Source organism: Maylandia zebra, linkage group LG9, assembly GCF_041146795.1.
Source record: "Maylandia zebra isolate NMK-2024a linkage group LG9, Mzebra_GT3a, whole genome shotgun sequence".
Taxonomy (NCBI): domain Eukaryota; kingdom Metazoa; phylum Chordata; class Actinopteri; order Cichliformes; family Cichlidae; genus Maylandia; species Maylandia zebra.
Genome location: NC_135175.1, coordinates 142,561 through 168,038, shown reverse-complemented (window position 1 = coordinate 168,038; position 25,478 = coordinate 142,561). Strand labels below are relative to the sequence as shown.

Sequence of the window (25,478 nt, the reverse complement as noted above, 5' to 3'; positions counted from 1 at the left end):
ACGTGAGTGTTCTCGGTGGTCAGGAACAAATGTAATCGCATGGCAGGATGCTGTAAAAGGACCAAACTTCAGCCAGGAGAACAACTGAGATAATCCATCCACAACACGAGGTTAGTCATTCATATACTGCTGCATGGGCTGGGCTGTAGTTACATCCTAAGGTTTTAAAAACTGAGCTTAAATAAATGATTAGCGGTAATAAAAGCCGAGGGAGGTCAACAGGGATCACTGACTGTTTTAGGAGCTTTTTGAGATCAAATAGAAGAAAATACAAAACATTAAACATGTTAACAACACAAAAGCCATATTAAACGCAGACTACTTTAGACCCGGAAGTAGGATTCGTCGCGTCATCACTGAACAACCGGATAGGCACTAAGCCACATTTCACAGTTTTATTAGATTTTGCATTAGTGGATACTGTGCTGGTCTTTCTTTGTTTTATGTTCAAATCATTGTTGCTGGGTTTGGGTGGTCTGGGAGTAGACACAGTCTCTAAGACGATGAGGTTCCGTTCAATTTTATTTATGCAGCGCCAAATCACAACAACAGTGTCCTCAGGATGCTTTATACTGTAAGGTAAAGACCCTACAATAATACAAAGAAAACCCCATATAACCCCCTATGAGCAAGCACTTTGGCGACAGTGGGAAGGAAGAACTCCCTTTTAACAGGAAGAAACCTCCGGCAGAACCAGGCTCAGGGAGGGGTGAGACACATTGTAGGGTTTTGGATAAAATGGCCTGTATTTGTATACATGTCCCTAAGGACCCCAAAGCGCTTTACACATGCAGTCATCCACACACTGGTGATGGCAGCTACATTGTAGCCACAGCCACCCTGGGGCGCACTGACAGAGGCGAGGCTGCCGGACACTGGCGCCACCGGGCCCTCTGACCACCACCAGTAGGCAACGGGTGAAGTGTCTTGCCCAAGGACACAACAACCGAGACTCGGCAACCTTCCGATTACAAGGCGAAGTCCCAACTCTTGAGCCACGATCGCCCCAAATAAAAGAAGGAGAGAAGCTGCAGAGAGGCATTAAAGACTGCAAGTGTGCTGGTTTACTGGTGCTTGAGGAGAGCTATGGCTGTCCTGCTTTGGCCTCACATACTACAGGGCCGGGCCAGTTCTGGGTTTTTCAAGGGTGCCGAGCTGGGTCTGTTCACATCCCTGATTTAAACTGTTTAGCTGATATCTTTCCACTTGGTAAACAGAATGCTGGAAATATAAACTTGGATTTTATTTATTTACCAATAAATACTCTTCTTTTGAACCTGACTCTGTTCAACAATTTCTGTTCTAAAAAGTATAAAAATAAAAACTTCAAATTAAAAGAAAACAATTAAGACATAAGCTACAACTATTAAATTATCTGAGAATGTTAACTGTATCATTTAACCAGCTTTGAAACACTTAGAATAGAACTCACTCAAAGTGCTCACTGAAAATAAGAAGTAAAAAGAGCCACTTAAACCTTCTTATTTCATTTTGTATTACCTTGGTGATCTAATGTCCATCCACTTATTTTCATTTATGATGGTGGAAACCATTAGATTGATTTTGCTTTATAAGACCACATTTTACTTTGATGCAGGAGTCTCCTCCAGGCTTTGAGTAACATTCTCATAGTCATGAATGTAGGGAATTAGCTGTGTGTCTCATCATCAACGTGATTTCTGAGAAGATCATTGGTGAGTATGTTTGGAGTCTGGGGGTGCATTTTAATGTCACCATCTTGGCTCATGAAACCAGTGAAGGAAAGGTCTGAACTGGAATTTGAGGACACTGTGTTACTGTGGCAACCTGTCAATCATAAAGCAGGAATTGATAAATAAATACTTAAGAAGATGTTAAACTCCTTACCAAAACCATGAATTCAACAATGAACGGTGTGACACTTTTCTGCTCAGTCTTACACAGTGATGGCACGAGGCCCTTCTGCAGAATCTACTTTATCAATTCAGCACAATAACAACATAAATGTTGCTCTATTGTTAACACAATATTAACAACGTTAACAACTTTTTTTGCAATAAATAAATAATAATTAAAAACAAAAAAAGAAGAATGACACAAGTTTCCTCCCAGCAAAACAATCTCAAATCCACTGTTGGATTGTAGTGGAGGCTGGAGTCACAGAAACTGTCTGCACCACAGATCATTAGTGTAACCATTTGTATATGTCTATTAAACACACATCATCCGTCCCTTTGCCCTCCTGCTGATTGTACCTGTGTTCTGCTGCTGCCATGCTGGAAGCCCATCAGTCCAAACAACACAGCGCTCCTCTGTTCTTCTGTTTGTACTTCACCTGGTCTCCTCCTCCATCTAGGAGTCTTAGTTTGTGTCTATGACAGAGAGTGTTGGTCTGTGTGCGCTCTACTGGAAGGCCAGTAGGAACATGAGAACTACATTGATGATTATCAGCAACATCATGATGATGAACACCACCACCTTCTGGGTCTCTGGGGGTAGGTTGCAGCGCAGCATAGTGTTTAAGAATCCCATCCTCTGCCTGCTCCACCTCCCTGAACCACCGCCACGAGCCATCAGTTCCCTAGCTTCTTCCTCTTCCTCCTCAGCACCACCTCCCCTCCCCCGTCTTCTCTCCCTCAACACCAAGCCTCCACACCACACCGCGTCACCTCGTCCTCCTTCTCGACTATCGATGTCAGTATCCTCTCGGGCTGCTTTCTTCCTCCGCTCAGCTCCAGCGGTGTCCTCCTCTGTTTTTCCTGCCACTTTGCTAATTTGCCAGCGTTGACCCGGCCTGCCTGTGGAGGCTGGGTGCCTACCTGTGTCAGCGTCTGCGTAAAGCTTTGGGAAGATATCTGTGTATTACGTGCTGAGCATGGACCCCCCCTCCTCCTCTTTTACTCCCTTTCTTTTCTTTGAGGAAAAAGCACCTCCCCTCCTCCTCTCTCTGTCTTCTTTGTATCCACCACTTCTGTCTTTTTTCCTTCTGGCTCTTCTCTCTTTTAGTCAGGATATCAGGATGAAAGACAGCCAGTGGGTTGCTGCACCGCTCCGATACGTGATCATGGCTCGTCCTTTTTCCGTCTGTCCGCTTGTTTTCCAGAGCGTTCTTTTCTGTAGCCTACATAAACTCTTTTTTCTACCTCTTAAACCAAATGGCCATTTGGAGCTGGCTTGTTGTATCTGTGCTCATCTTTTCTCTCCATTAAGAGCTCCTTCTAAAATGGTGCTCAGTGCTCTGCCTGGAGCTGTGCTACCTCAACCATCTAACTACTAGGATCAACCTTGTTTCCTTTATTCTCCCCTTCCTTCCCTTCCCTTTTATATTGTGCCCACCCTTGCATAAGCTGGCAGCCAATCAGAATGCGGAGTGTGTCAGCATATCCTAGATACCACAGTAGTTGAGGCAAGCACATTGTAACCCATTGGAGGGCAGCAAAGAGGGGGGCAGGGTATTTGGCAGAGAGGGACGGAGGAGGGGGTACAGTGAAGACTGATCTGGAGAGAACTGATGCGTGTGTGTGTGCACATGTACGGGGCATCGTATCTATTTCTGCAGGATTCAACGTAATAGCAAAGCAACAACAGTTATAAAGGACCTGTATGAAATGTGATCAGAAGAATGTCAATAAGATAACAACAACATTTCTTTCACAATGATTCAGTGTTTGTAGTACTGGGCACCAGTGGCACCCCTACTGAAACCCAAATCTTTTACTACATAGTTGCTTTCACAAGGTGGGACCAGAGCTTCCACTCAATAATCCATATCTCCTCCACACATCTCAGTTTTTCACACTCTCCTCTACTAATCCCATCTATCAGGCATAAGAGCTGCGACCTATTATAATTATGTGACCCGTGGGAGGTAGCCATTTCAATAGGATGGAGCTGTAGGCATACAGTCAGTTCACAAGGGGTTAATGTTCATACAAAATAAGATTAAACATGTAACGGTAGCACCTAAAAACAATTAAAAGCTTTACTTTATTAAATACGTTTAAAACTATAAAATTGTATGATTGTACGTGGGAGACAGGATAAGCAATGTGGGGAACCTGTGAAAAATAATCAACGTTTGACACATGTTAAAAGAGATGGCAACTCACACTGAACACTAACTGGGCAAAACAATATAAAAAGGAAAATCTTCAGTGCCGTCTCCACTCAAGCTCACCACAGTGCATGCAAAAGCAGCCAGAAAAAAACACAGTTTCCACGCAGCGCCTTCACTGTCTGCAACGATATAAACAAGTAATCCACTCTAAAATACAATCAATCCCTGCATTGGTGCCTACTGATACAGTGAAATAAAACAAACACACAGAACACCGACAGCCGCAGCCGTCACAATAATCTTCAGCTCTTCGCTGTTGAGTTACACCAGTCTAAACACATTAAAATAAACACTGGTGCATCAGGACCTCGGCCCTGCAGCCAGAAATCCACCCAGGCAAAGCAGCAGCTTGGCACTCTGTAAATGAAAACAGGACATCACTTACACTGAACAGTCGACCGCAGCAGGAATATCCCTCCCGCCTGGCTTCATATGTATTGTTCAGTTACCTGTTCACAAGTTCGAGTCTGAAATGCAATAAAATAAAATGCTATATACAATAGAATAAAATAGAATAGAATAGAATAGAATAGAATAATATATACAATAGAATAAAATAGAAATACAAATGCTATATACAACTGAGTAAGAAAATACAAAAGTACAACTTCGTCAGAAGAAGAATTGCACATATAGCAGTGTTATTGCACGTGTGAGGGTTTGATCAGCTGCAAAAGTCTTTGTATGCTGACATTGTTATCTTTTTACAAAAAAAACCAGCTAAACATGAGAGGTTTTTGGACAAAGTTTGTGTTTTCCATTGTTTAAGCAGTGGTTCCAACCAAAGGAGGTATGTTGTATCAACAGAAAAGGCTAACTTGGTTATCATTTTGCAGAAAAAAGGAGAGTTCTAAAAATAAAAACATAAGAGGTTTTTGGACAAAGTTTGTGTTCTCCATTCTTTAAGCACCAGTTCGAGCACCGGCACCGTTTCAAAAGTACTAGTGTCGCACTGGCATTGGATAAAACCTAAACGATACCCAACCCTACTCTGAAAAGGTTTACAAAGGTATTTCTAAGGCTCTGGGACTTCAGAGAACCACAGTGATTATCCACAAATGGAGAAAACTTGGAACAGTGGTGAACCACACAAGTGGCTGGCCTATCAAGTGCATATCAAAGACTCATCCAGGAGGCTACAAAAGAACAACATCACTGTAGAACTGTCAGTGCTCGTCTTTCAACAATAAGAAACAGACTGGACAAAAATGGCATCCATATATGACTTCCAAGGAAAAATAAACACTCCTCACCAAAAAGAACATGAAGACTCCGCTCACTTTTGCCAGAAAACACCTTGATGGTCCCCAAAAAAATATCCTGTCGACTGACGAGACTAAAGTTTGAACTGTTTTGGAGGGTTTGTGTCCCGTCACATCTGGCAAAAAACTAACATAGTATTTCATAAAAAGAACGTCATACCAGTTTCTTTGGGGTAGCTCACCGCATCGTTTAAGTATTAAGAAACTTCAAGCGAGTGCAAAGCAAGGAGGTTTTTCATTGCCTAATTTCCAATGGTATTATTGGGTGATGAACGTGAAACAACTTAGGGCTTGGTTACCTACTGCACCAGTTAAACCCATCTGGTCCCATATAGAGACGGAAGTTAATGGCGGTATTTCTCCTTGGAGGGAGCTGTTTGATACCAGTCATAAAACTATCCATCCTATAATTGCAAATGCGAAGACATTGTGGTGTAAATTACATAGGGCAGGTCGCTGGGACTTTATTAAATCACCTTCGGCAACCTTATGGGGGAATAAAAGAATTTTAATTGGAGGGACATCGGTTGACTGGCTACAGTGGCGTAAAGCAGGCATCCTTAATGTGTCCGATTTATTTGACTGTGGGACCAAATGTTTTTTAAGCTTTGATAAAATTGTGGAGTTATATAAGTTGAAGCGTAATCAATTCTGGAGATATGTCCAAATACATAGTTCATTATCGAAGTGGCTGGGAACCCCCTTGAGTTGTCCTGTGGGCAGCCCTGTGGAAGTCCTGCTCTCAAGATCACCCTTGGGTAAAGGTGAAAAACTTTATTTGTGGATGTGTATGCACAACTCAAAATCAAGACTCATGTAAGCTTTTATGTCAAATATCTTTTTACATCTGTTTTCCCTCCAAGTTGGTTGAGTTCATAACTTTTATGGACCCTAACATTCAATAAATGAAAAGAAACGTAAGTGTTTTCTTTATCCTAACACTCTCTGACTTGGCAGGCGATCCCCCTGCTGACATGACTCTTACTACTCCAGGGTCAGGTTTATGTCAAACTGTAGTCCTCTGCCGAGGATGAACTCTTTTTGTTTTTAGTTTGGTATCAACCCCACCCTACATTTGGTCAAGGACATCTATCTTTCACACAGATCAATTGAGAGTAGATATATAATTCTTCTGACCTTGGTGGTCACAAGATGGTGCTAGAGATTACAGTTCCATGTTGCTTACCTCATTGATGGCAAGTTGCTCTCCTCCGCCTCCTCCTGGGTGTCCATAACGATGTCCAGATCCTCGAAATTCATCATAGAGGAGGTCCTCTTCACTGCTCAGGTCATCCCCAAATGCTGACTTTTCAAATGTGCCATCAGGAGCGACTGCAGCTGAGTCAGGAAAAGAAAGAAAAGGAAACAGATATCTTCACATGTGTTTGTAATTTGATTACATTAGATTTATAATCAAGTATATCTTTGTATTTTTATGCCAGTTTTCTAAACACTAAAATACAAAATAATGCACAGATGACAGGCAGACATTTTATAGGTTAAGCAGCCCAGTGTAATGTTATGTGAGAGTCAAGTATTTTAGCACCTCCTAGTGGTTTGCATGGAAACTGCGGTCAGGTGAATGTGCTGTGGCTTTACTCGCATTCCTTCCTGTTGGATGTTTAGGGTCACATGAGCAGGGTAATACAGGAACCATTTTAGTATTAGGAATTGCACAATGAGGTGTACCATTAGTCTCTCTGTTTAATCCTTCAACATCCACCTGTGAGAAGGACAAGCTGTGTCCTTTCACAGATTCTGGAAAAGAAGAATGTCCACCAGTGAAGACAGTAAACAATCCTTTACTTTGCTTCCATGTCTGAGTCATCATTCAACGCTTTCATTGCCTACTGCATATGTTTAGCTGTCTGTCAATTCGTGTAGAGCCACGCACGCACGAGACAGAATACTCAGTAAGTCCAACACACGCCGGCTGCCGGCTGCACAATCAGCTGGCAGAGTTGTTCACAAGATGCAATCAGGGATATTTCATCCGCTAATCATTCTCTCTTTTGCCAAACAGTTCACAACGTAACAGGTTAATACATCACAGCACAAACATACCTGCATTACTTACTGAAATGCAGTCGGCAACCCTGACAACCTCACACTCTTCTTCACTTACATTTGGGCTTCACCTCTATTCCTCACTTAATATGAAGGAAACCAGTCAGTCAAAATCAGGTCTCCAAAAAGTCTGCCGTCTCTTTCTCAGAGTTCCTTTTTTCAAAACTTGATTCCTTAACATAAAACATCACTGTTGCATCCTGGGGCAGCAAACATGATCCCCTCAAACCGATTTTTCATTTTACTGTCCTTATGTTCCACTGAGTTACTGCTTCTGTTAAAAACTAATGTAAATCTACTTACTGCTCCCAACCAGCCCGCTGACTGAATGTTCTGCACTGGCACAGCACGGCACTAAGATGTTCCAAAAACTTAAATCCACACAGCGTTACATCTGTGTCAGGACTCTGATGTACATAAGCCTGTAAAGTGTTTCATGTCCACTTCAAGAACAGCAGTTTAATAACAGCAAAAGTCTCTTTTTCATTCTCTATCACTGGAAACTAAAGAATTTGGGATTTTAAACATTCATGCACAGATTTGATTGCTTTTGTAATTTTTTGTGATAGTTTGAATAATTGAAAAAGGGTTAAACTAGATAAACTAAATAAAGTAAATAAAGTAAATAAAGTACCACATCAGCTTTAAAAATAAAATCAAAACACGTCTGATCCATATCTGCAGTGCTGCGGGAAGGTATTTAGCCCCCTTCCTGATGTCTTAATTATATCTGGGGTTTAAATAAATATCAAGTGTTAACATCACGTGACTTTTTTAAACTGCCTTTTGTTCATCTAAATCTTCAGAGTATTATTAAAGAAAGTGAAATGAAACGAGTGAGTATATACCTGCTGATACTCACGCACTGTGGCCTCACTACTGTACTGGGAGTATAATACTTCATCGGTCCAGTTAGTCATGTTTAACCACGGCCTGCTATAACGATTGGTGGTCATTCTGGTCTGTGACATCAGCACTACATGAGAACCACTGACCACGACACAGCATTTAGCTCTTATTTAAACCAGCTTTCTTTCTCATCATCCTACCTCCCATCCATCCTTTGAAGTGTCTGAACTCACATTTGTGAACACCTAGCTGACGGGCTAAAAATACTTATGCTGTCACACCTCATCATAGGCGTCACCCTTGGTTGCCTTGCCAACAGCTCTGTCTCCTTGGTGACAAGTCACTGTGGAGACAGAGAGATGTCCATAAAGAAAGATCCTCTCCCCTCCTCTACCCCACCCCACCCCCCACCCGTCCAAACACACACACACACACACACACACACACACACACACACACACACACACACACACACACACACACTCCTCATTCAAAGTCATTACAGAATTTAGTTATTAAAATGAATTCGATTTTCTTTGGTACCTTTGTTCCTCACTGACACTGACACACACTTATCTATGGTACAAGGCAAAGCACACCAAGCTACTCCTCTATTAGGATTACACCAGCATCATACACATTATGTAACGCTATATAATGCAACACCACTATCACTGCCAGCATCAAGAAGAGACGTTGCAGGTGTTGCTCTGATGGGGGCAGTGTAGGACACCCTGACTGGTGATGCAGTAGAGAGATAAGAGAGCTCCAGGTATTAGCTGGTCTTTGTTTATGTGCACAGAGCTCCTGCAGTCTGAGTAACAGAAGCATGGAGGGAGAGAAAGGAGGGATAAAATATCCATTTGCAATGCTAAGTAAACTGGTAGGAAAGGCTTTTTTAAAGTCATACACTCACCATCCATCCATCCATTCTCTGCCACTTATCCATATAAGGATACCTCTGATGCCTCTACTGTACATAACAGTAGATGCAGGATGCTAGCAGGCAGTGCATAGAATGCTATAACCAGGTTGCTGGCATAATATACAGGAACATTTGTGCAGAGCATGGCCTGGAAGTCACAAGCTCAGATACGTCCTGGGGTATGAATGACCGAGCTAAGATCCTGTGGGATGGCTAACAAACCAGACATAGTAGTGGTGGACAAGGAGAGGAAGACGGCCGTAGTGAAAATCTGGAAAATAATTGTTTATTCTGGATTAAAAAGCAGATCATATATGAAACAGATCATTTATAAAGTGTAAATAAGTGATTAAGAAAGCATTTTCATGTACCTTTATATATATATATATATATATATATATATATATATATATAGAGAGAGAGAGAGAGAGAGAGAGAGAGAGAGAGAGGAGATCTGGGAAAGTGTATGTCAGGAATAACTGCTGGAACTGTTTCTTGGTGAGTTTAGCTGAGCTAGCGTGACTAGCTAGCCTTATAGTGAAAAAGGTAGAGTACTGAACTGCTGTACCAAAAATAGTGTGGCCGTATTTTGGGAATTCCTATTTTATTTTCATTATGGCCATTAAATATTTTATGGTCATTGATTTAAAGATTCCAAGCAAATGATTGTCTGATCACCTCTTTACCCCAAAGATTATCATTGAATGAGAAGAAGAAAGAGATCAGAGTGCTTCTTTCACTTCAGCAGACCTGGATTGAAACGATCTCTCTTACTATCTGTACTATTTAGTAGTAAAAGTGTTCATTGGAGGTCATCTTGTCTGTTTCAGCTCACCGACCGGCTCTTCAGGCGGTCCACAGTCCAGACCACCATCTTCTTCACCAATGTGTCATCTCACCACCTAAACCAGTCTTAGCTGGATCTAGCCCCCCTGCTGGTCTGCGCTGGCTCAGCCACCACCTCTCCATAGATGCTCGAGTCAGCTGACCCAGTATTGTTTCATTTCTTTTCCTCTGTAAATAAACCTTTTAGCTCGGGATGTGCATGTCTCAGTGATCTGCTACTTGTACTGGAGCCTTTCCAGTTGACCTTTGTCACCTACCTGTGCACTGACCCCTGACCTACCCCATTGTTCCCTCCTCACCCACTTTATCACCATTTTAAAACTGCTATAGCATCAAGACTTTCTTACACTTTAAACTGTTTGGATCCAAACTGTGCTTCCAGCTCTCAGCATTACAACACACAAAGTCGAGCAATGTCATATTACCACTATGCATTAAAAATGTATAGTGGTAATATTATGCAATATTGATTTGTTTGTGATACTTAATGAGCTCATTGTTGCTGTGGATACCATCACTCTCTCCCACACAGCTTAAAAACTGTGGACTCAGCGGTAAAAGCTAAAAACTTGCATTATGTTTAAGCAGTTTGGTTTTTAAAAAGTTTGTAATATTTATTGAAAGGTGCTCTATAAATAACATTTCAGTTACTTTTACTGAATAATAAGAAGACAGATTACTCTACCCCAAATATAGATCAAAATGAGGAACAGATGGCTTGTGTGCAATAAATGGGTATATACAGAAAACCAGAGGTTAGCCAGAGGTCAGCCAGAGGTCAGGCAGAGGTCAGCCAGCTGACTGTTAGCTAACAGAGCCCCCCCTCCTTTTTTATCTAGTTTCCACTATAAACACGTTCATTTCTTTTGTTCCAAACCTCATCATCCATTGAAATATAAAAACTAAAAGTTATGTTTTGAAAATGTAAAATAAATGATAAAACTTTCAGTTTGACCTTTCAGACGTTTCCCACTGCACCCTGCACCAAAACTATTTCCAGTCAACAGTTCATCATTCAATCCAACAATCTACGATATATTTAAAGTGTCTTAGAGCAGCGTTAGCTTGATGGATGTGCATGGGTGTGTAACTTATCAGCTGTGTGGGCTGAGTCTTGTGGGAGCTGGAGTGTTGTCCTTGGAATTTTGGTACAGGGTTGAATTCCTTTTTAAGTTTAAGGTTTTCCTATTTGGTTGTTAGTTTTTGTTGCTTCTGTTGAAAGCATCACATGCTCTCAGAGTTACACCAGGATAAAAAAAGACTGATGTTTGGATTTCAGAGTTTTCATGAACTCTTTGGTTTATTTGGGGCAGTCAGAGAAACTGTTCTAATCAAACAGACATGTCTGGCTTGTCAGATTATTCCATGAAGTAGAAATGACTTCTGCATATTCTGAAGTTACACTCTGTTAGAAATTATGCTGTCATGAAGTTTGCAATGTCCAGTTTTAGTAACATACTCTGCTTGTGTGTTATTTTACATGGTTAAGAGGTGACACCATGCAGATGAAGTATGGCAGCTGAACAACAAGCACGAAAATGAGAAAAGCTAAAGTTTGGGAAAACACAAAGATAATTATTTTTATTACAACTTTCTGTCAGTGATTCCTAGAATACAGTTTACATTTGTTAAAATACAAGTAAACTGTAGTAAAACTAATGTTAACACGTGTATCATATTTAACAAATTGTGTTATTAAAGTGTTTTTCTATTTGTTGTTTGTCAGGGTTCAGATGGTTCCTGCGTGGTTTATTCCCTACATTCACAATGAGGGGTCATATGATGATGATGATGGTGATGCTTTGACTGAACAATAACAAGAAACAATAAAGAAAATATATAAAACATGTATCTGTTTGTATCATCGCTCATTAAGACCAGGTTGAACACTATTGACTGTTTGTTCTCACCTACCTGTCATAACTATGTAAGTAACTAAATGCTGCAGGTTGGACCCTTACTGTTGTTGCATTTGGAGTGTCTCTTTCACAGTGTTGGGACTAACGCGTTATTAAGTAACACGTTACAGTAACTACGTTATTATTGTGGTAACGAGCACGGTAACTAGTTATTATGCCAAAATCAGGAACGCGTTAGTCGTTACTGGGATTTAGATAGGCTCGCTATTCGTTACTTCGTGTGTTGCGTTCGACTTACCTCGGAAATTGGAACACGGACCTGGAGATAATGTCACACTCGAGTAAACGGCGTTCTGGTTAGCCTCGTCCCTAGTAACTAGTTACTTTGAAAGTAACGAGTAACTTGAAGTAACTGAGTTACTTTTGATAGAAGTAACTAGTAATGTAACTAAGTTACTATTTTAAAGTAACTTACCCAACACTGCTGTTTCACAATGCAAAACTCTTGAACCAGAGTATTAAAAATGATATGCTAAGCAGCAGACTTCTTGAGCAGGGATCACTTTGATATCACTTTGATTGGTAATTTATTTGGAACTCATACATGGCGAGGATCACCTGTAATGTTATGCACAGTGCCAACGTTTCGTGGTTCTCTCCTACAGCAGTGTTTACTGACCTTATTAATCACTTGAATTGTTTGGAACAAAGTGCCATATATTTGTGACAGAATCTGTGAGATGACTGCTTTCAGCGCCCAGCAGCATGTCCATGTGAACGGGGGCTCCGTCTCGTTTTTACATCTTTTTGCAGAATCTTTTACTTTCTCTTTAATTGTTTGCTGTTTTAGCTGGTGGTTAGCTTGATGGTTGTTGAAATAGTGTCTAAGTATATGTTTTTAACCTGTTAAATAGTCATGATGCTGATATTTACAGATAATTACAGCTGCAATAATAAATAATTAAGCTATGTAATACTGTAATAATAACGTAATAAGCAATTCACTGATTAATTGTACAGACACTAGTGGATATTACAGGCTTTGGTGTCCTCGGTAACCTCCACATCTGTGCATGGAAATATGCAAGTTTGTAACGACATCCCCCTCAGCTACCTTCAATAATCATGTGACCTACATTGTAGCTGCAGTCAGCCCTCTCTGTGGCCTTACAGCCTGAAACGAGGCCATAGGGAGGCATGACAGCCTTTTAAGGGAAGTAGAAAATAATCCATCATTACTATTACAAAATCTCAAACCTAAAATAACTGTAAACATTAGATCTGAAACTGGTGCTGGCTGATAAAATGACCACAATATTTTCTTTATCACAACATATCATCTACCTCCATCACAGCCTATACAAAATGTTGGGTATAGGGTCAGTAACAGCCAGTAACAGTGGAACTGTGGCCTGTATCAAAACTACTTTTCTCACCAACGCCTCATCCCTTCAGTGGATGATCTGAGACTATGGACAGCATGTGTAAAATTGTCAGGAACACCTGTATCCTCAGTACAGAGACTTGGCTCTAGTCTTCTATTCTGGCAAATGGTAAAATGACTGGTTTTTGTTAAGCGTTACTCTACCTCTGCAAATAGGTTAGAAGGCCACACAGTATAATGTCATGACAAAACTAGTGACTCTGGTGAGAGTAGGCGGGGCTGTCTGTGCGTCTGGCAATAAAAACTGGTGTACTAACTCAGTGACTACAATGAACTACTACTCCTGGGACTTAGACTGTTAAATGTGGGCCTGTTTACTTTCTTAGGGAGTTTAATGTGGTCCTAATAACTACTGTGCAAATACAGTTCGATTGTAATGCTAACTCTGCTCTTGGTCATTTGCATAGCACCATGAGCTTACAGCAGAGAAGGTTCCTTAGCAGAGACTTTAACCATGTAAATTTAAAAAAATAGCTGTCCCTTTTAATACAGAGCAGCAGGATCGAGGATCGCACCCCTCCTGGACACCTGTCAGGTCAGCCAACAACAATTGTGGGGGCTCGTCCGGGATTAGAGCCTCCTACTGACGGTAGCTAATCACCAAGCAATAAACTAAGATTAATGTCCTGGACCAACGTGCTACGCCTGCTCCATCTGGGATACCAGAATGGCTGCTTTACAAGAGTTACGATGAAGAATACAGAGAAAGCTTCATGAGCTTATTAATACTGCTAAAACAGAGGTATTGTACAAGCTTGCAGACACCATTGAGGATGAGGTGGAAGATGACCTAACAGGAGAAAATGCATCAGAGGTGGAACTCTATGACTTCATTGTGGACTTTTTGAACAGTGACTGGCTGGCAAGGCAGGAGGACTAAGGCATGTCTCGCCTGCTAGTAGTCAACAACTTCATCACTGACCTGCAATGACCTCCGGTGGCTGCAGATGAGGATTGTGAGCTTGTTGCAGAAACACACTCTATTGTACCACCCTCAGTAGTTAGTGCAAAGGCAGATAGACCCTGCATGGTAACCAGTCAAGTAACTGAGATTCGGATGTTAGTTATAGCTCTCTGTGTAGACAGAGTGATGAAGCTGAGAATTTTACAGAATTAGAGATAATCCATACTGTCTTAAAGATAATTAAACCAGGTACATTCAAGGATATGTTAATGGCCAAACCTGGGTTAACATTAGCTGAGCTCAAATGGTTCTTTAGAGCATGCCTGAGAGACAAGAGCAGTGCAGAGCTATTTCAGGAGCTTAGCAAAGCTAAGCAACAAGACAGAGAAAACCTACATCAGTATATGTACCGACCGGCTAACGGGGCTAAAACGGCGTGTGATGTTTGCTTCTCAGCAGATTAGCTCAGAGATTCAATACACCAGTCAACTGATTGGCCAAAACTACTGAGAAGGCTCTCACTCCAGTGGGAAACTCTTCTGAGTCCACACAGGTCAGCTCATTCAGTACTGCTCCACCACCAAAGTCCACCGTGAAAGGAAAATGCAGGCCATGTATAACCCAAGGGATTGCTAGTAACCCCTGTTTCCAGTGTGGTCAGGAGGGACACCAGGCTGTGGTTTTCCTGTCCAAGAACCGGGAAACAACAGCAGGTCATTGGGGAGGGACTACCAGTGACCAGACAAAAGCCAGAGTCCCAAAACATTGTAAAAAAAAAAAAAACATGAGAGAAGAACTCCAACTGATAATCAGCAAGTGTTAAGACACACAGTGAAGAAAGGAAACTGTCTAGTAAAAGGTGTATGTTTACCTGTTACCTTAATGGTGAACCAACTGAGGTACTACTGGACAGTGGGGTTCAGGTCACAATAATGGCACAGTCTTGGATAGAGAAGCACTTCCAGTACCTGATGCCAAAATCAAGTCGCTTGAAGATATCTTCAATCTTCAAGCTAATATCTTGATATCTTCTTGCCACCAAGAACAGCTTTGAACTTCATATTAGGAATCATAGACACCAGGCCAACAGACTTTTGTCACCCTTGTCAGCAACCAGGGCAGTCAAGTGTTGATACCTAAATATGTACCATGCAGGATAGCCAGGCACACGAGTGCCAGAGCAAACAGTATCCAAAAAGTGGCATTCCTGTTAACTTCGAGAATCTTGACCAGAAGCAGCCAATCCAGTTCAAAAGTGCTATAACTCTATCCCTAAGCCTTTGTACAGGAAGGTTAAAGACCATTCAATTTCAACTCAACTTTAATTATACAGCGCCAAATCACAAAAGTCACCTCAAGACGCTTTATATTGTAAGGTAGACCCTACAATAATACATACAGAGAAAACCCAACAATCATATGACCCCTAATGAGCAAGCAGAGAGGTCTATTAACACATAGTGAGTGAAGAAGAAACACCCAGTGCATCATGGGAATCCCCGGCAGCCTACGTCTATTGCAGCATAACTAAGGGCGGATTCAGGGTCACCTGGTCCAGCCCTAACTATATGCTTTAGCAAAAAGGAAAGTTTTAAGCCTAATCTTGAAAGTAGAGATAGTGTCTGTCTCCTGAATCCAAACTGGAAGCTGGTTCCACAGAAGAGGGGCCTGAAAACTGAAGGCTCTGCCTCCCATTCTACTTTTAAATACTCTAGGAACAACAAGTAGGCCTGCAGAGCGAAGTGCTCTAATAGGGTGATATGGTACTACAAGCTCATTAAGATAAGATGGGGCCTGATTATTTAAGACCTTGTATGTGAGGAGCAGGATTTTGAGTTCTGGATTTAACAGGAAGCCAAAACAGGAGAAATCTGCTCTCTCTTTCTAGTCCCTGTCAGGACTCTTGCTGCAGCATTTTGGATTAACTGAAGGCTTTTCAGGGAGTTTTTAGGACTTCCTGATAATAATGAATTACAGTCGTCCAGCCTGGAAGTAATAAATGCATGAACTAGTTTTTCAGCGTCACTCTGAGACAGGATATTTCTAATTTTAGAGATGTTGCACAAATGGAAGAACGCAGTCTTACATATTTGTTCAATATGTGCGTTGAAGGACATGTCTTGAGCACCGGGATGTTTTAGCTAAACTTGTTAAACTTCAACCTTTTATTCATACTGCACACCGACACATCCAGTGAAGGGTTAGGTGCAGTGCTGCACCAGCGTCAGGACAACAAGTTACGTGTCATCAGATATGGCTCAAGAACTCCAACATCAGCTGAGAGAAATTACCACCTTCATTTCGGTAAGCTTGAGTTTTTGGCACTAAAGCCGTCCACCTGTGATAAGTTTCAAGACTACTTGTATTATGCCCCCACATTCACAGTCTGCATTGATAATCACATCTTAACATCCATCCTGAGCACTACCAGACTAAATCTGAAGCTGAATATAGATGCAGACACTCTGTGAAGTTACCCAGTAAACCTCCAAGACAGAATGACAGAGCACACAGAGACTATGTCATCAGAGGTGGTGTCTGCAGCATGGCAAGGAAGCAAAGCAGGGCAGGAGGATGAGGGGCCCCAAGCAGCAACTTTTCGGGTGAATAGTAGAAATGCAGCATAAACAGCATAAACAGCATAAACAGCTTGTGCTTCCTGAAAAGCTAAAGCCCCTGGTGCTGAGAACACTTCATAATGACATGGGTCATGTTGGTGTAACACACCTCACCTGTGAACAGTTTTATTGGCCCAACATGCAGTATAGAGGACTATGCAAACAAACGATGTGTCTATATCAAACAGAAGCATCCCAGTCTTCCCCAACGAGCTCCTATGGACTTATCAGTACCAGTAGTCCTTTCAAGTTGCTTTGTATTGACTACCTACACCTAGAGCAAAGTCACGGGTATGAGTACATTCTTGTTCTTGTAGACCACTTCAAACGCTTTGCTCAGGTGTATCCAACAAGGAATAAATATGGGAAAACCGCATTTGACAAAATATTCCATGAGTTTATCCCTCGCTTTGGGTACCCGGAGAAACTCCACCATGATAAGGGGAAGAAGAGTATTTGGAAACAGATAACTGATCATCTTCAGAGAAATTGTTAATTTGAAGAGTTCAGTCAGGTTTCAGAGCTCATCACAGAACACATATAGTCTTAAAAATATGAGTAAAAATATCTTAATAATAATCTTCTTATGATCTCTCACAGTGGACTCTCCCCTGGCTAGAACTCAGTGCAGTGTTCAATACTGCTGACCATAGAATTTAATTATAGAGATCAGTGCATGCCCTAACTTTAAGGCTACTGATTTTAGGGGTTTCATTTATTACTGTCTAACAGACTGCCTCACACACTACCATTACCAATAATCAATAATGGAGTGCCACAGGGTTCTGTGCTGGAACCAAATCTTTTTATTTTAGACATGAATTCTGTTTACAATCCTGTTTACATTATATGTGCTTACCTTAGGCAGTATCATTCATATATTTACATTTAATTTCAGACGTTTCAGCTTTTTCAGGGTGTGGGTGTATGGGGGTCAATGTGCACATTAATCAAATAAGTATAACCGCTACCTTGCATTTGCACAATATCTCTAAAATTAGAAACATCCTGTCTCAGTCTTGATGCATGCTCAGTCATCTGGGTAAGGAAATCCCAAAAAGTGGAAGAGGAGTGAAAGAAGCCATCTATGTCCACTGTGAGCGACCATCTTTGAACAGAGGCGGTGGTTTACGACACCAACTGTCTGCCATCTATAATCCAGTTTTGAGATCCCTTCCCAGACGCCCTGGGCCATCTGACCTCAGGAAATCCCATGATAGGGTGGGGCTAGGTTTCACAATGAGCTCACCCTAAACCCTGGCTGATTGTGACCCACACCCATTTTCACACCTTGGCTCAGGTGATTAGGTAGAGGATCATCAGGGGGTCCTTTTGTCTCTCTTTGGGGGGAAACTCCCACAGGGCTTAAATCTGGGACTCCACATCATTTGAGCCTAGAACTGAAGAAGGTTCTCGGAGGAGAGGTGAAACGTCTTCAAGCAACTTAAAGAAGTCCAGACGCTTTTCTTTCCAAGCTTCTTAGAATACAATGACCTGGATGACTGAGAACCTTCACAGACAAATCCCAAAAAGTTGATTCTAATCATCTGAACACAGTGTTTATGTACTCTTGTACTCTTTATAAGGTTGGGGAAACCTGCAATCAGTCGAGACTGAAGAAGTCACTTGGATGAGTGATGAAACCTTTCTCACACTGAAAACACCACATCCAGATGAACAAGCATCAGCTTTTTTGGATCAAATCTCAGTGTGTTGCTAAAAAACTGGTTCATGCATTTATTACTTCTGGGTTGGGCTACTTTATTATGAGGCTGTCCTACTCCTTGGTAACCCTTCATTTGATCTGAAATGCTGCAGTGAGCGTACTGACAGTGACTAGAAAGAGACACGCCAATATTTTCCCCATACTGGCTTTGCTTCACTGTGTATCTGTTCAGAATCAAACTTAAAATCCTTTTCCTTACATATGAGAGCTTGAATACTGGGGCTACATCTTATCTTAAAGACTGTATCATATTATCCATATCAACCAGCAGCTGGACTCAAGGACCATCAGTCAACTGAAAATGAACTTGAAATCTACTTCAAACTCCAACTAGTTCTTTGAAAAGGTGGAAAGTCTATGTAAACTTCCTAAAAACAATCTGCCAGGTTACCCTCAGAACATTTGTAGTACAGAAAGCAACACTGTCACATGCAAAAGAACATTTACCAAGGTTGAGGCAGACTGGATATTCTTCTTAGCCACAAACCTGTAGTTTGTAACAGTGGACATTTCCAGGAGGTCACAAAAGAAAGAACAACCTTAAAGAACAGAAGGCTTCACGTCTCAGCTAAGGTCATAAGTTCATAATCAGTGTTGGGGAGTAACGGAATACATGTACCGCCGTTACGTATTTAAAACACAAAATATGAGTAACTGTATTCCGTTACAGTTACCGTTTAAAAAGGTGGTATTCAGAATACAGTTACTTTGTTGAAATAAATGGATTACACTGCGGTACTTTCCTGTTTCATTTTGTCGCGGGTCAGGACTGTTTGGGTTTTGTTTGACAGCTACGTTCTGTAGTTCCAGGCGGCAGCGTTACGGTTGCCATGGTTACAGGGTGACGCTCTCTCTCTCTGTCTGTGTTTGCTGGGTGAGAGAGCGCCTTTTTGTTGTTGGTGGTGTGCTAAGCTAACAGGCAGAATGCTACAGGTATAGCTCTAAAGAATGTAGCATCATGGGCAGTGTAGTCCGTGCTGCAGGGAGAATGGACTGCTGTACCCGTTATGTGTCTGTGAGCGAGGAGGGAGAAAAAGGAAAAGTTCGAGCTGTCTCCGAGCAGAAACGGGAGCTGGAAGCATGTAAATATAATAATAACCACTGCAGCCAAAAAGAGAGCCTGACGAGCCCAGTTGTAAGTAAGCTATTAAGACTCGACTGTACACCGTGTTCCTGTTTTCCTCTGAAACAATACGTTCCGTTGGAGCAGTCTTTCAACGCCTCTCTCTGTCTCTCGCAAGAAAAGTTGACCCAGACAACAAAGTAAAGCTAGTTTTCAGCTACGAGCCCGACACGAACCCGACGTATTAGCCAGAGGTCCCTTTACTACGGTTCGGAGCCGCAGACCTTCAGTAACAGTAATAAATCACACAGCAATAGTACATTCACGTAGTTGTAAACAGCATGATAATGTATTAAGTAATCCAAAGTATTCAGAATACGTTACTCTGATTGAGTAACGTAATGGAATACGTTACAGAATACATTTTGGGGCATGTATTCTGTAATCTGTAATGGAATACATTTTAAAAGTAACCTTCCCAACACTGTTCATAATTAACCAATAAGAACGAGACTGGGCAAAAGTGGCATCGATGGGAGAATTCAAGGAGAAAACCACTGCTGACTGAAAAAACCCCACCAAGACTCTTGTGAAAATATTCTGTGGACTGACGAGACAAAAGCTGAGTTTTTTTGGAAGGTTTGTGTCCCTTTTTATGTGGCATTAAATAACACAACATTTCAGACAAATAACCACACACCAACAGTAAAATATGGTGGTGGTTTTGCTGCCTAAAGACCTGGATGACTGCAGTAAATGGAACCCTGCTGTCCACCTAAACTTAAACGAGATGAAGTGTAATTGGGTTCTGCAGCAGGACAATTATCCAAACACGCCAGCAAGTCCACCTCTGAATGGCTTAAGAAAAAGAAAATGAAGACTTTGGAGTGGCCTAGTCAAAGTCCTGACTTTGATTGAGATGCTAACAGTTGAAAAAAGCAGTTCTTGCTCAAAAATGCTCCAATGGGGCTGAATTACAATGATTTTGCAAAGACAAAATTCCTCCCCAGCACTGTAAAAGACTCATTGCCAGTTATCGCAAACTCTTGAATGCAGTTGTTGCTGCTAAGGGTGGCCACTGTTTTATACGCAGGGCCATGTAGGTTTGGATTTTTGTCCCTTAATAGTAAACCCCCTCATTTACAAATTGCATTTTGTGTTTACTTGTGTTATTTTTGCCTAATATTTACATTTATTTTGATGATCTGAAACATTTAAGTGTGACAAACACAAGAAATAGGAAATCAGGAAGGGGAAAAGCACTTTTTCACATCACTTTTTTTCTTTTTCTGATTATTAACTATCTAGATATTATGATATTTATATAATGATAACCTAGTATAATGTTATATATGTTATAATCAAAGGGTCTAATGCAGTTTCTATGCATTATATAACTACAATTGGAATATGTTTCAGTCAACAGGTAAGAAAAAAAAACTTGTGTCAGTGTCTTCCAGCTGGCACCACCCAGTGGGTCCGCTGTCACCAGCTCACCAGTTTAGGCATGGTGGTAATGCTAGCAGAGGACCATCTTGTGGCTCAGCTGAGGGAGCTGCTGGGGCCACCGTTTCGGGTGGTGGGCAGACAGTCAGCCAGTCCTGGCCTCAAGTAGGAGGCTCCAGGTCACTGGCCAGGGATGGCAGACCGATGGCCGCTGTCTCTACTAACACTTTCTACTCTGCTGTAGCTACAGACACTGCACCTGGCCCGCAAGGGGCCACATGGACAAAGTGAAACTGGTGAACTAGGTGGCAATTCCAAAAGTGTCTTTGTGACCACTACCTTTTATGGAGGCCTCGGAGCGCATCAGCATGGACTTTATCGGGCCATTTTACTGGAGTGCACAGGAATATCAATTTGTTTTAGCTCTTATCGAGTATGCGACACAATATCCCAAGGCAATACAATAAATACAAGCATATTTACAAGAAAACTGGGGACATGTTGAATACTTATTTACTTGCTGTACAAGAACAAAACAGGGTCTACACATAGACTTAGGGTTAGTATATATTTTAGCAGATCAAAAACAAGTACCTTACATACATTTCAACCTTACATTTACTCTGTTATGATATTTTTCTTTATGTGCTTTACAGGTAGAAATTCACTACTGGGGGCACATGTGAACCCTAACTGTAGCCTTAATCTTAGGTCTAAAGAGCCTTGAGGATAACAGTTAAATAAGGGGACACCAAGCTACATTAAGTTCCCTGTGAAGAAAAAAATAAATTACAATGTAATAAACTTTACAGAACAAACGAAAACAAAGTCTACACAGTCCCTCGCTGTTTCACATAAATGAAGGGAATCTGAACTCTCTAAACAAAACTCTGACAAAGACTTCCATGCTTTGACCAACTGAAGCAAAGCAGAGTGGCAGGATAAAAGGGAGAGGATGGAGGGGGGAGGTGCAGTATGTACAAGGAAGTGCCAGGCTGAGCTGTTTGCTGGCTTTGTGCTTTCAGCCATACAGGAACAGTAGAAAGTGTGCAAGGACGCAAACACACTGATGTTAAACTGAATGTGATTCTCTCTCTCTCTGTCTCACACACACACACACACACACACACACACACACACACACACACACACACACACACACCAGTAGATCATTGAAACACCTCAGGATTCGATGTCTATACCCGGGCACAGTGATGATGGTGAACTTGCTCCAAAGGCTCCGCTAACATAGGGAGGTACAGACTATATAATGCACTCATTCTGAGCACTCAAAGCACTTTACACAACTTGCCTCATTCACACATTCACATCTGAACTTTTTTCTATGCTTTTTCTGTGAAAGTGCTTCTAACTAACATTTACATGCATTCATACTCCGATGGATGTATTACAGAGCAACTTGGGGACATACCCAACGAAATTTGGCATGCAGACTGGAAGAGCCAGGGATGGACCCGCCAAGCTTCCCATTAGCAGATGATCTGCTCTACCTCCTGAGCTACAGCTGACCCAAGATGGCTTTCAACCATGATTTTTTCTGAACTGACTCGGAAGAAAACCAGTCCACCTGCAGCTCCTCTGCTTCACATCAGAACAACGAATATGGTGTCTTGGCTGGCTGGGGCAGTGGCACACTGAGTCAATGACAGGCTCTGCAGCTCATCCTCCGAGAAACCGTGGATGTCCAGCACATCATCATCATCCTGGTGATTGTCAAGTTCAGCTGAAGCTAGCTAGCATTCTTGCTTAGTTCTAGCTCACCCTCTTCTAACCCATCAACATACTTCATTCAGCCCAGTCAGATGCAGGTACATCAACTTGCCTTTGGATTCAGACAAACCCAAGTTCCTACACTTAGAAAGGAAAGCTTCATGCCGTGCTATAGCCATGTTTCCCAGTAATTTCTCCACAAACGTCACCCATCTTTCTAGGGTCTTGTGCTGGAGCTGACAACAAATTGCACAGGCTTCAGGTTCAGTCAATGTGTGGTGAAAACCCAGGTAAATGTGACATGCCTCATTCTGCTCTTGCTGTGGACTGCTGGCGACAGGGACAGCCATGAGATTTCTGCTTGCTTGCTTAATTTTGGTACTCATACGAAACCACAAACACTGTACAAGAAAAGCTGTAAACAGTTAGCACTCGGCAGGCAGCCCAAATACCAACTGAGTGGTGGTGTCTCAGTTGGTACCAGTAACAGTGGCAGTTAAGCTAACTGAGGGGTGACTGTGATGACACAGGTGTATAATTTGATTGAATGAACCCTGGTGCTACCCCCTGCCACTTTTCTGTGGACTTATTTTAATTCTAATATTGTATCACTTAAGTGTCTTTTCATATATTTGAGAATGGTTTCTGTAAGCCATCAATTGCCATCCGATTTTTGATCGTTTTTATTGCATTTTTATTCTGTCGCTGTCACCATGCCTTCAGCAACTGGAAACCTCTAAAATCTAATGATGTGAAATGGCAGAGTGTTCCCGTGGAGCTTGCTGGCACTGGTTGCCATCTTCCACCCACTGACATTTGTATTTCAGTACACAACAGCCAAGCTTCTTCAGCTTCATTCTATTTACGTCATCCCAGTCAGAAATACACTCACCGAGGATCTCGTTGGAACTTATCATGATCATAATCCAATACAACAATTCTGGTCTATTTTCCTTTGATCCCCACATAGACCTGGTTAGACTGTTAACAAGTGTCCCGGCTCACCCGACCTGGTCGGCTGATGCCACAATTGAGATAAAGAAACTCTCCTTCGGGTTATTTAATGTGAATTCGCTCACCAATAAGGGCTTCTACTGTGTGATCTCCTGGCCAGTCATTAAGTTTGATTTTCTTTGTTTGACTGACTTGACACCAACCCAGTGACATGGTGTAGCTTGGTTAGTTTACACCTATCAGCCCTGCGCATTTGGCCGTGGTCGCAGTGTTGTGGTAGTTTACAACAAGAAATGGAAAGGATCATCTAAAACTATTCTTCTGTACGCCTCATTTGAGTCCATTGTTTTACAAATCAGTGGGCCAACTACTCCTATATATGTTACAGTGTATTGCCTGCCCAAGCTAAATAATGACTTTTCAAATTCATTTTCTGAGTTCCTCCAATGAGTTTCTTCTGGTTTTCAATGTTATTTTGCTGGTTGACTTACATATAGACAATCTCACTAAAACTCCTAAGAGGGATTTCGTGTTCCATATCTGACCAAATTTTTAATGCCAATTTAATCTTGTTTAAGTCAAACTCTTTTCGTTCTGTGTCATATTGCAACATTAAGCACATTGACATATTTGCCTTTTCCCACGTACTCGACAGTCTCCCAAGAGACCATATCCTGATGAGATGGTGTTTTACTACACAGAAGGCTTCACCCCAAAAAGGAGCACCCCAGAACTGCCCCAACTTAAAACTAAAGGTTGTTACCTGGAAGGTCTTTATGGGCTGGGTCTGTGACCCAGCATTTTGATATATTGTTTATTTCTTTTATTAGTATGGGGAAATATTAAGTTCTTGTTTTGTATTATTAGTTAGAACTTGAGGCTTCATGTTTTGTCATTTATTGTTTGGGTTAAGCTCATCTAGCTCCCGTAAAACCCCAAGTGGTTCAGTTTTGTTATTGATCCCCTCATTTCCCCTTTTCCCCGGGCTTTGGGCTCACCTGCCCTTTGTGTTTCATGTCTCATGTGTCAAGCCCATGTTGTTTGTCTGCCTCATCATGTTTCCTGTGTTATTTTGTAAGAGTCCAGTATGTTCTTTGTTCATTGTATTTAGTTTCCCTTCCCCTGCCCTGTTATTAGGTTCATGTGTGTCAGCGGTGTTCCCATGTGTTAATGTTCCCATTGTTGTTTATTGTGTCTTATGTGTCATGTTTCTGGTTGATGCTGTCGTGCCTGTGTCTTGTCATGTTTTCCTGTTTATTTTGAAAGTCCAGTTTTCATGTCATTGTGTTTGAGTTTACATTTCCTGTGCATCGTTATGTTCATCCTTGTCACCTCATGTGTGTATTTAAGTCCTCTGTTTTCTATGTTTCGTTGTCAGGTCGTCTGTTTGCTTCCCCAGAGTGTTTCGTTATAGTTTACTCAGTGTTCATAGTTTGTCATAGTATTTTCATTGAGTTTCTTAGTCCTTTAGTTTTCTGAGTGTTCACAGTTTTCTTAGTTTTCATAGCTTCATGCTTTTTCATGTGCCAACATCCAACTAAAGGATCGTCTTCTGTTCAGCCAGCAACTCCGCCTTTCAGTGTCTGCTTCTGGGTCCTGTAAACTAAACTTATCGGCGCACCTCGCCGTGACAAAGACTGGTCTTGTTGTTCATAAGAATATTTATCAGAACACGTGTCCCAGTATAA

General features: G+C 41.6%; 1 protein-coding gene across 3 annotated transcripts in view; it reads right to left on the bottom strand.

Annotated features, from left to right (window-relative positions):
• Positions 1 to 25,478, bottom strand: part of arhgef4 (Rho guanine nucleotide exchange factor (GEF) 4) — a 110,021-nt gene that overhangs the window by 30,553 nt on the left and 53,990 nt on the right. For 2 of the 3 annotated variants that reach the window (XM_004572071.6, XM_004572072.5), the window contains one exon: positions 6,545 to 6,696. In XM_004572071.6, coding sequence (XP_004572128.1) covers positions 6,545 to 6,696 — 152 coding nt within the window. Of the gene's footprint in view, positions 1 to 2,234; positions 3,282 to 6,544; positions 6,697 to 25,478 lie in introns of those variants that run through there. The other variant, XM_012924969.3, reaches the window with a different exon arrangement.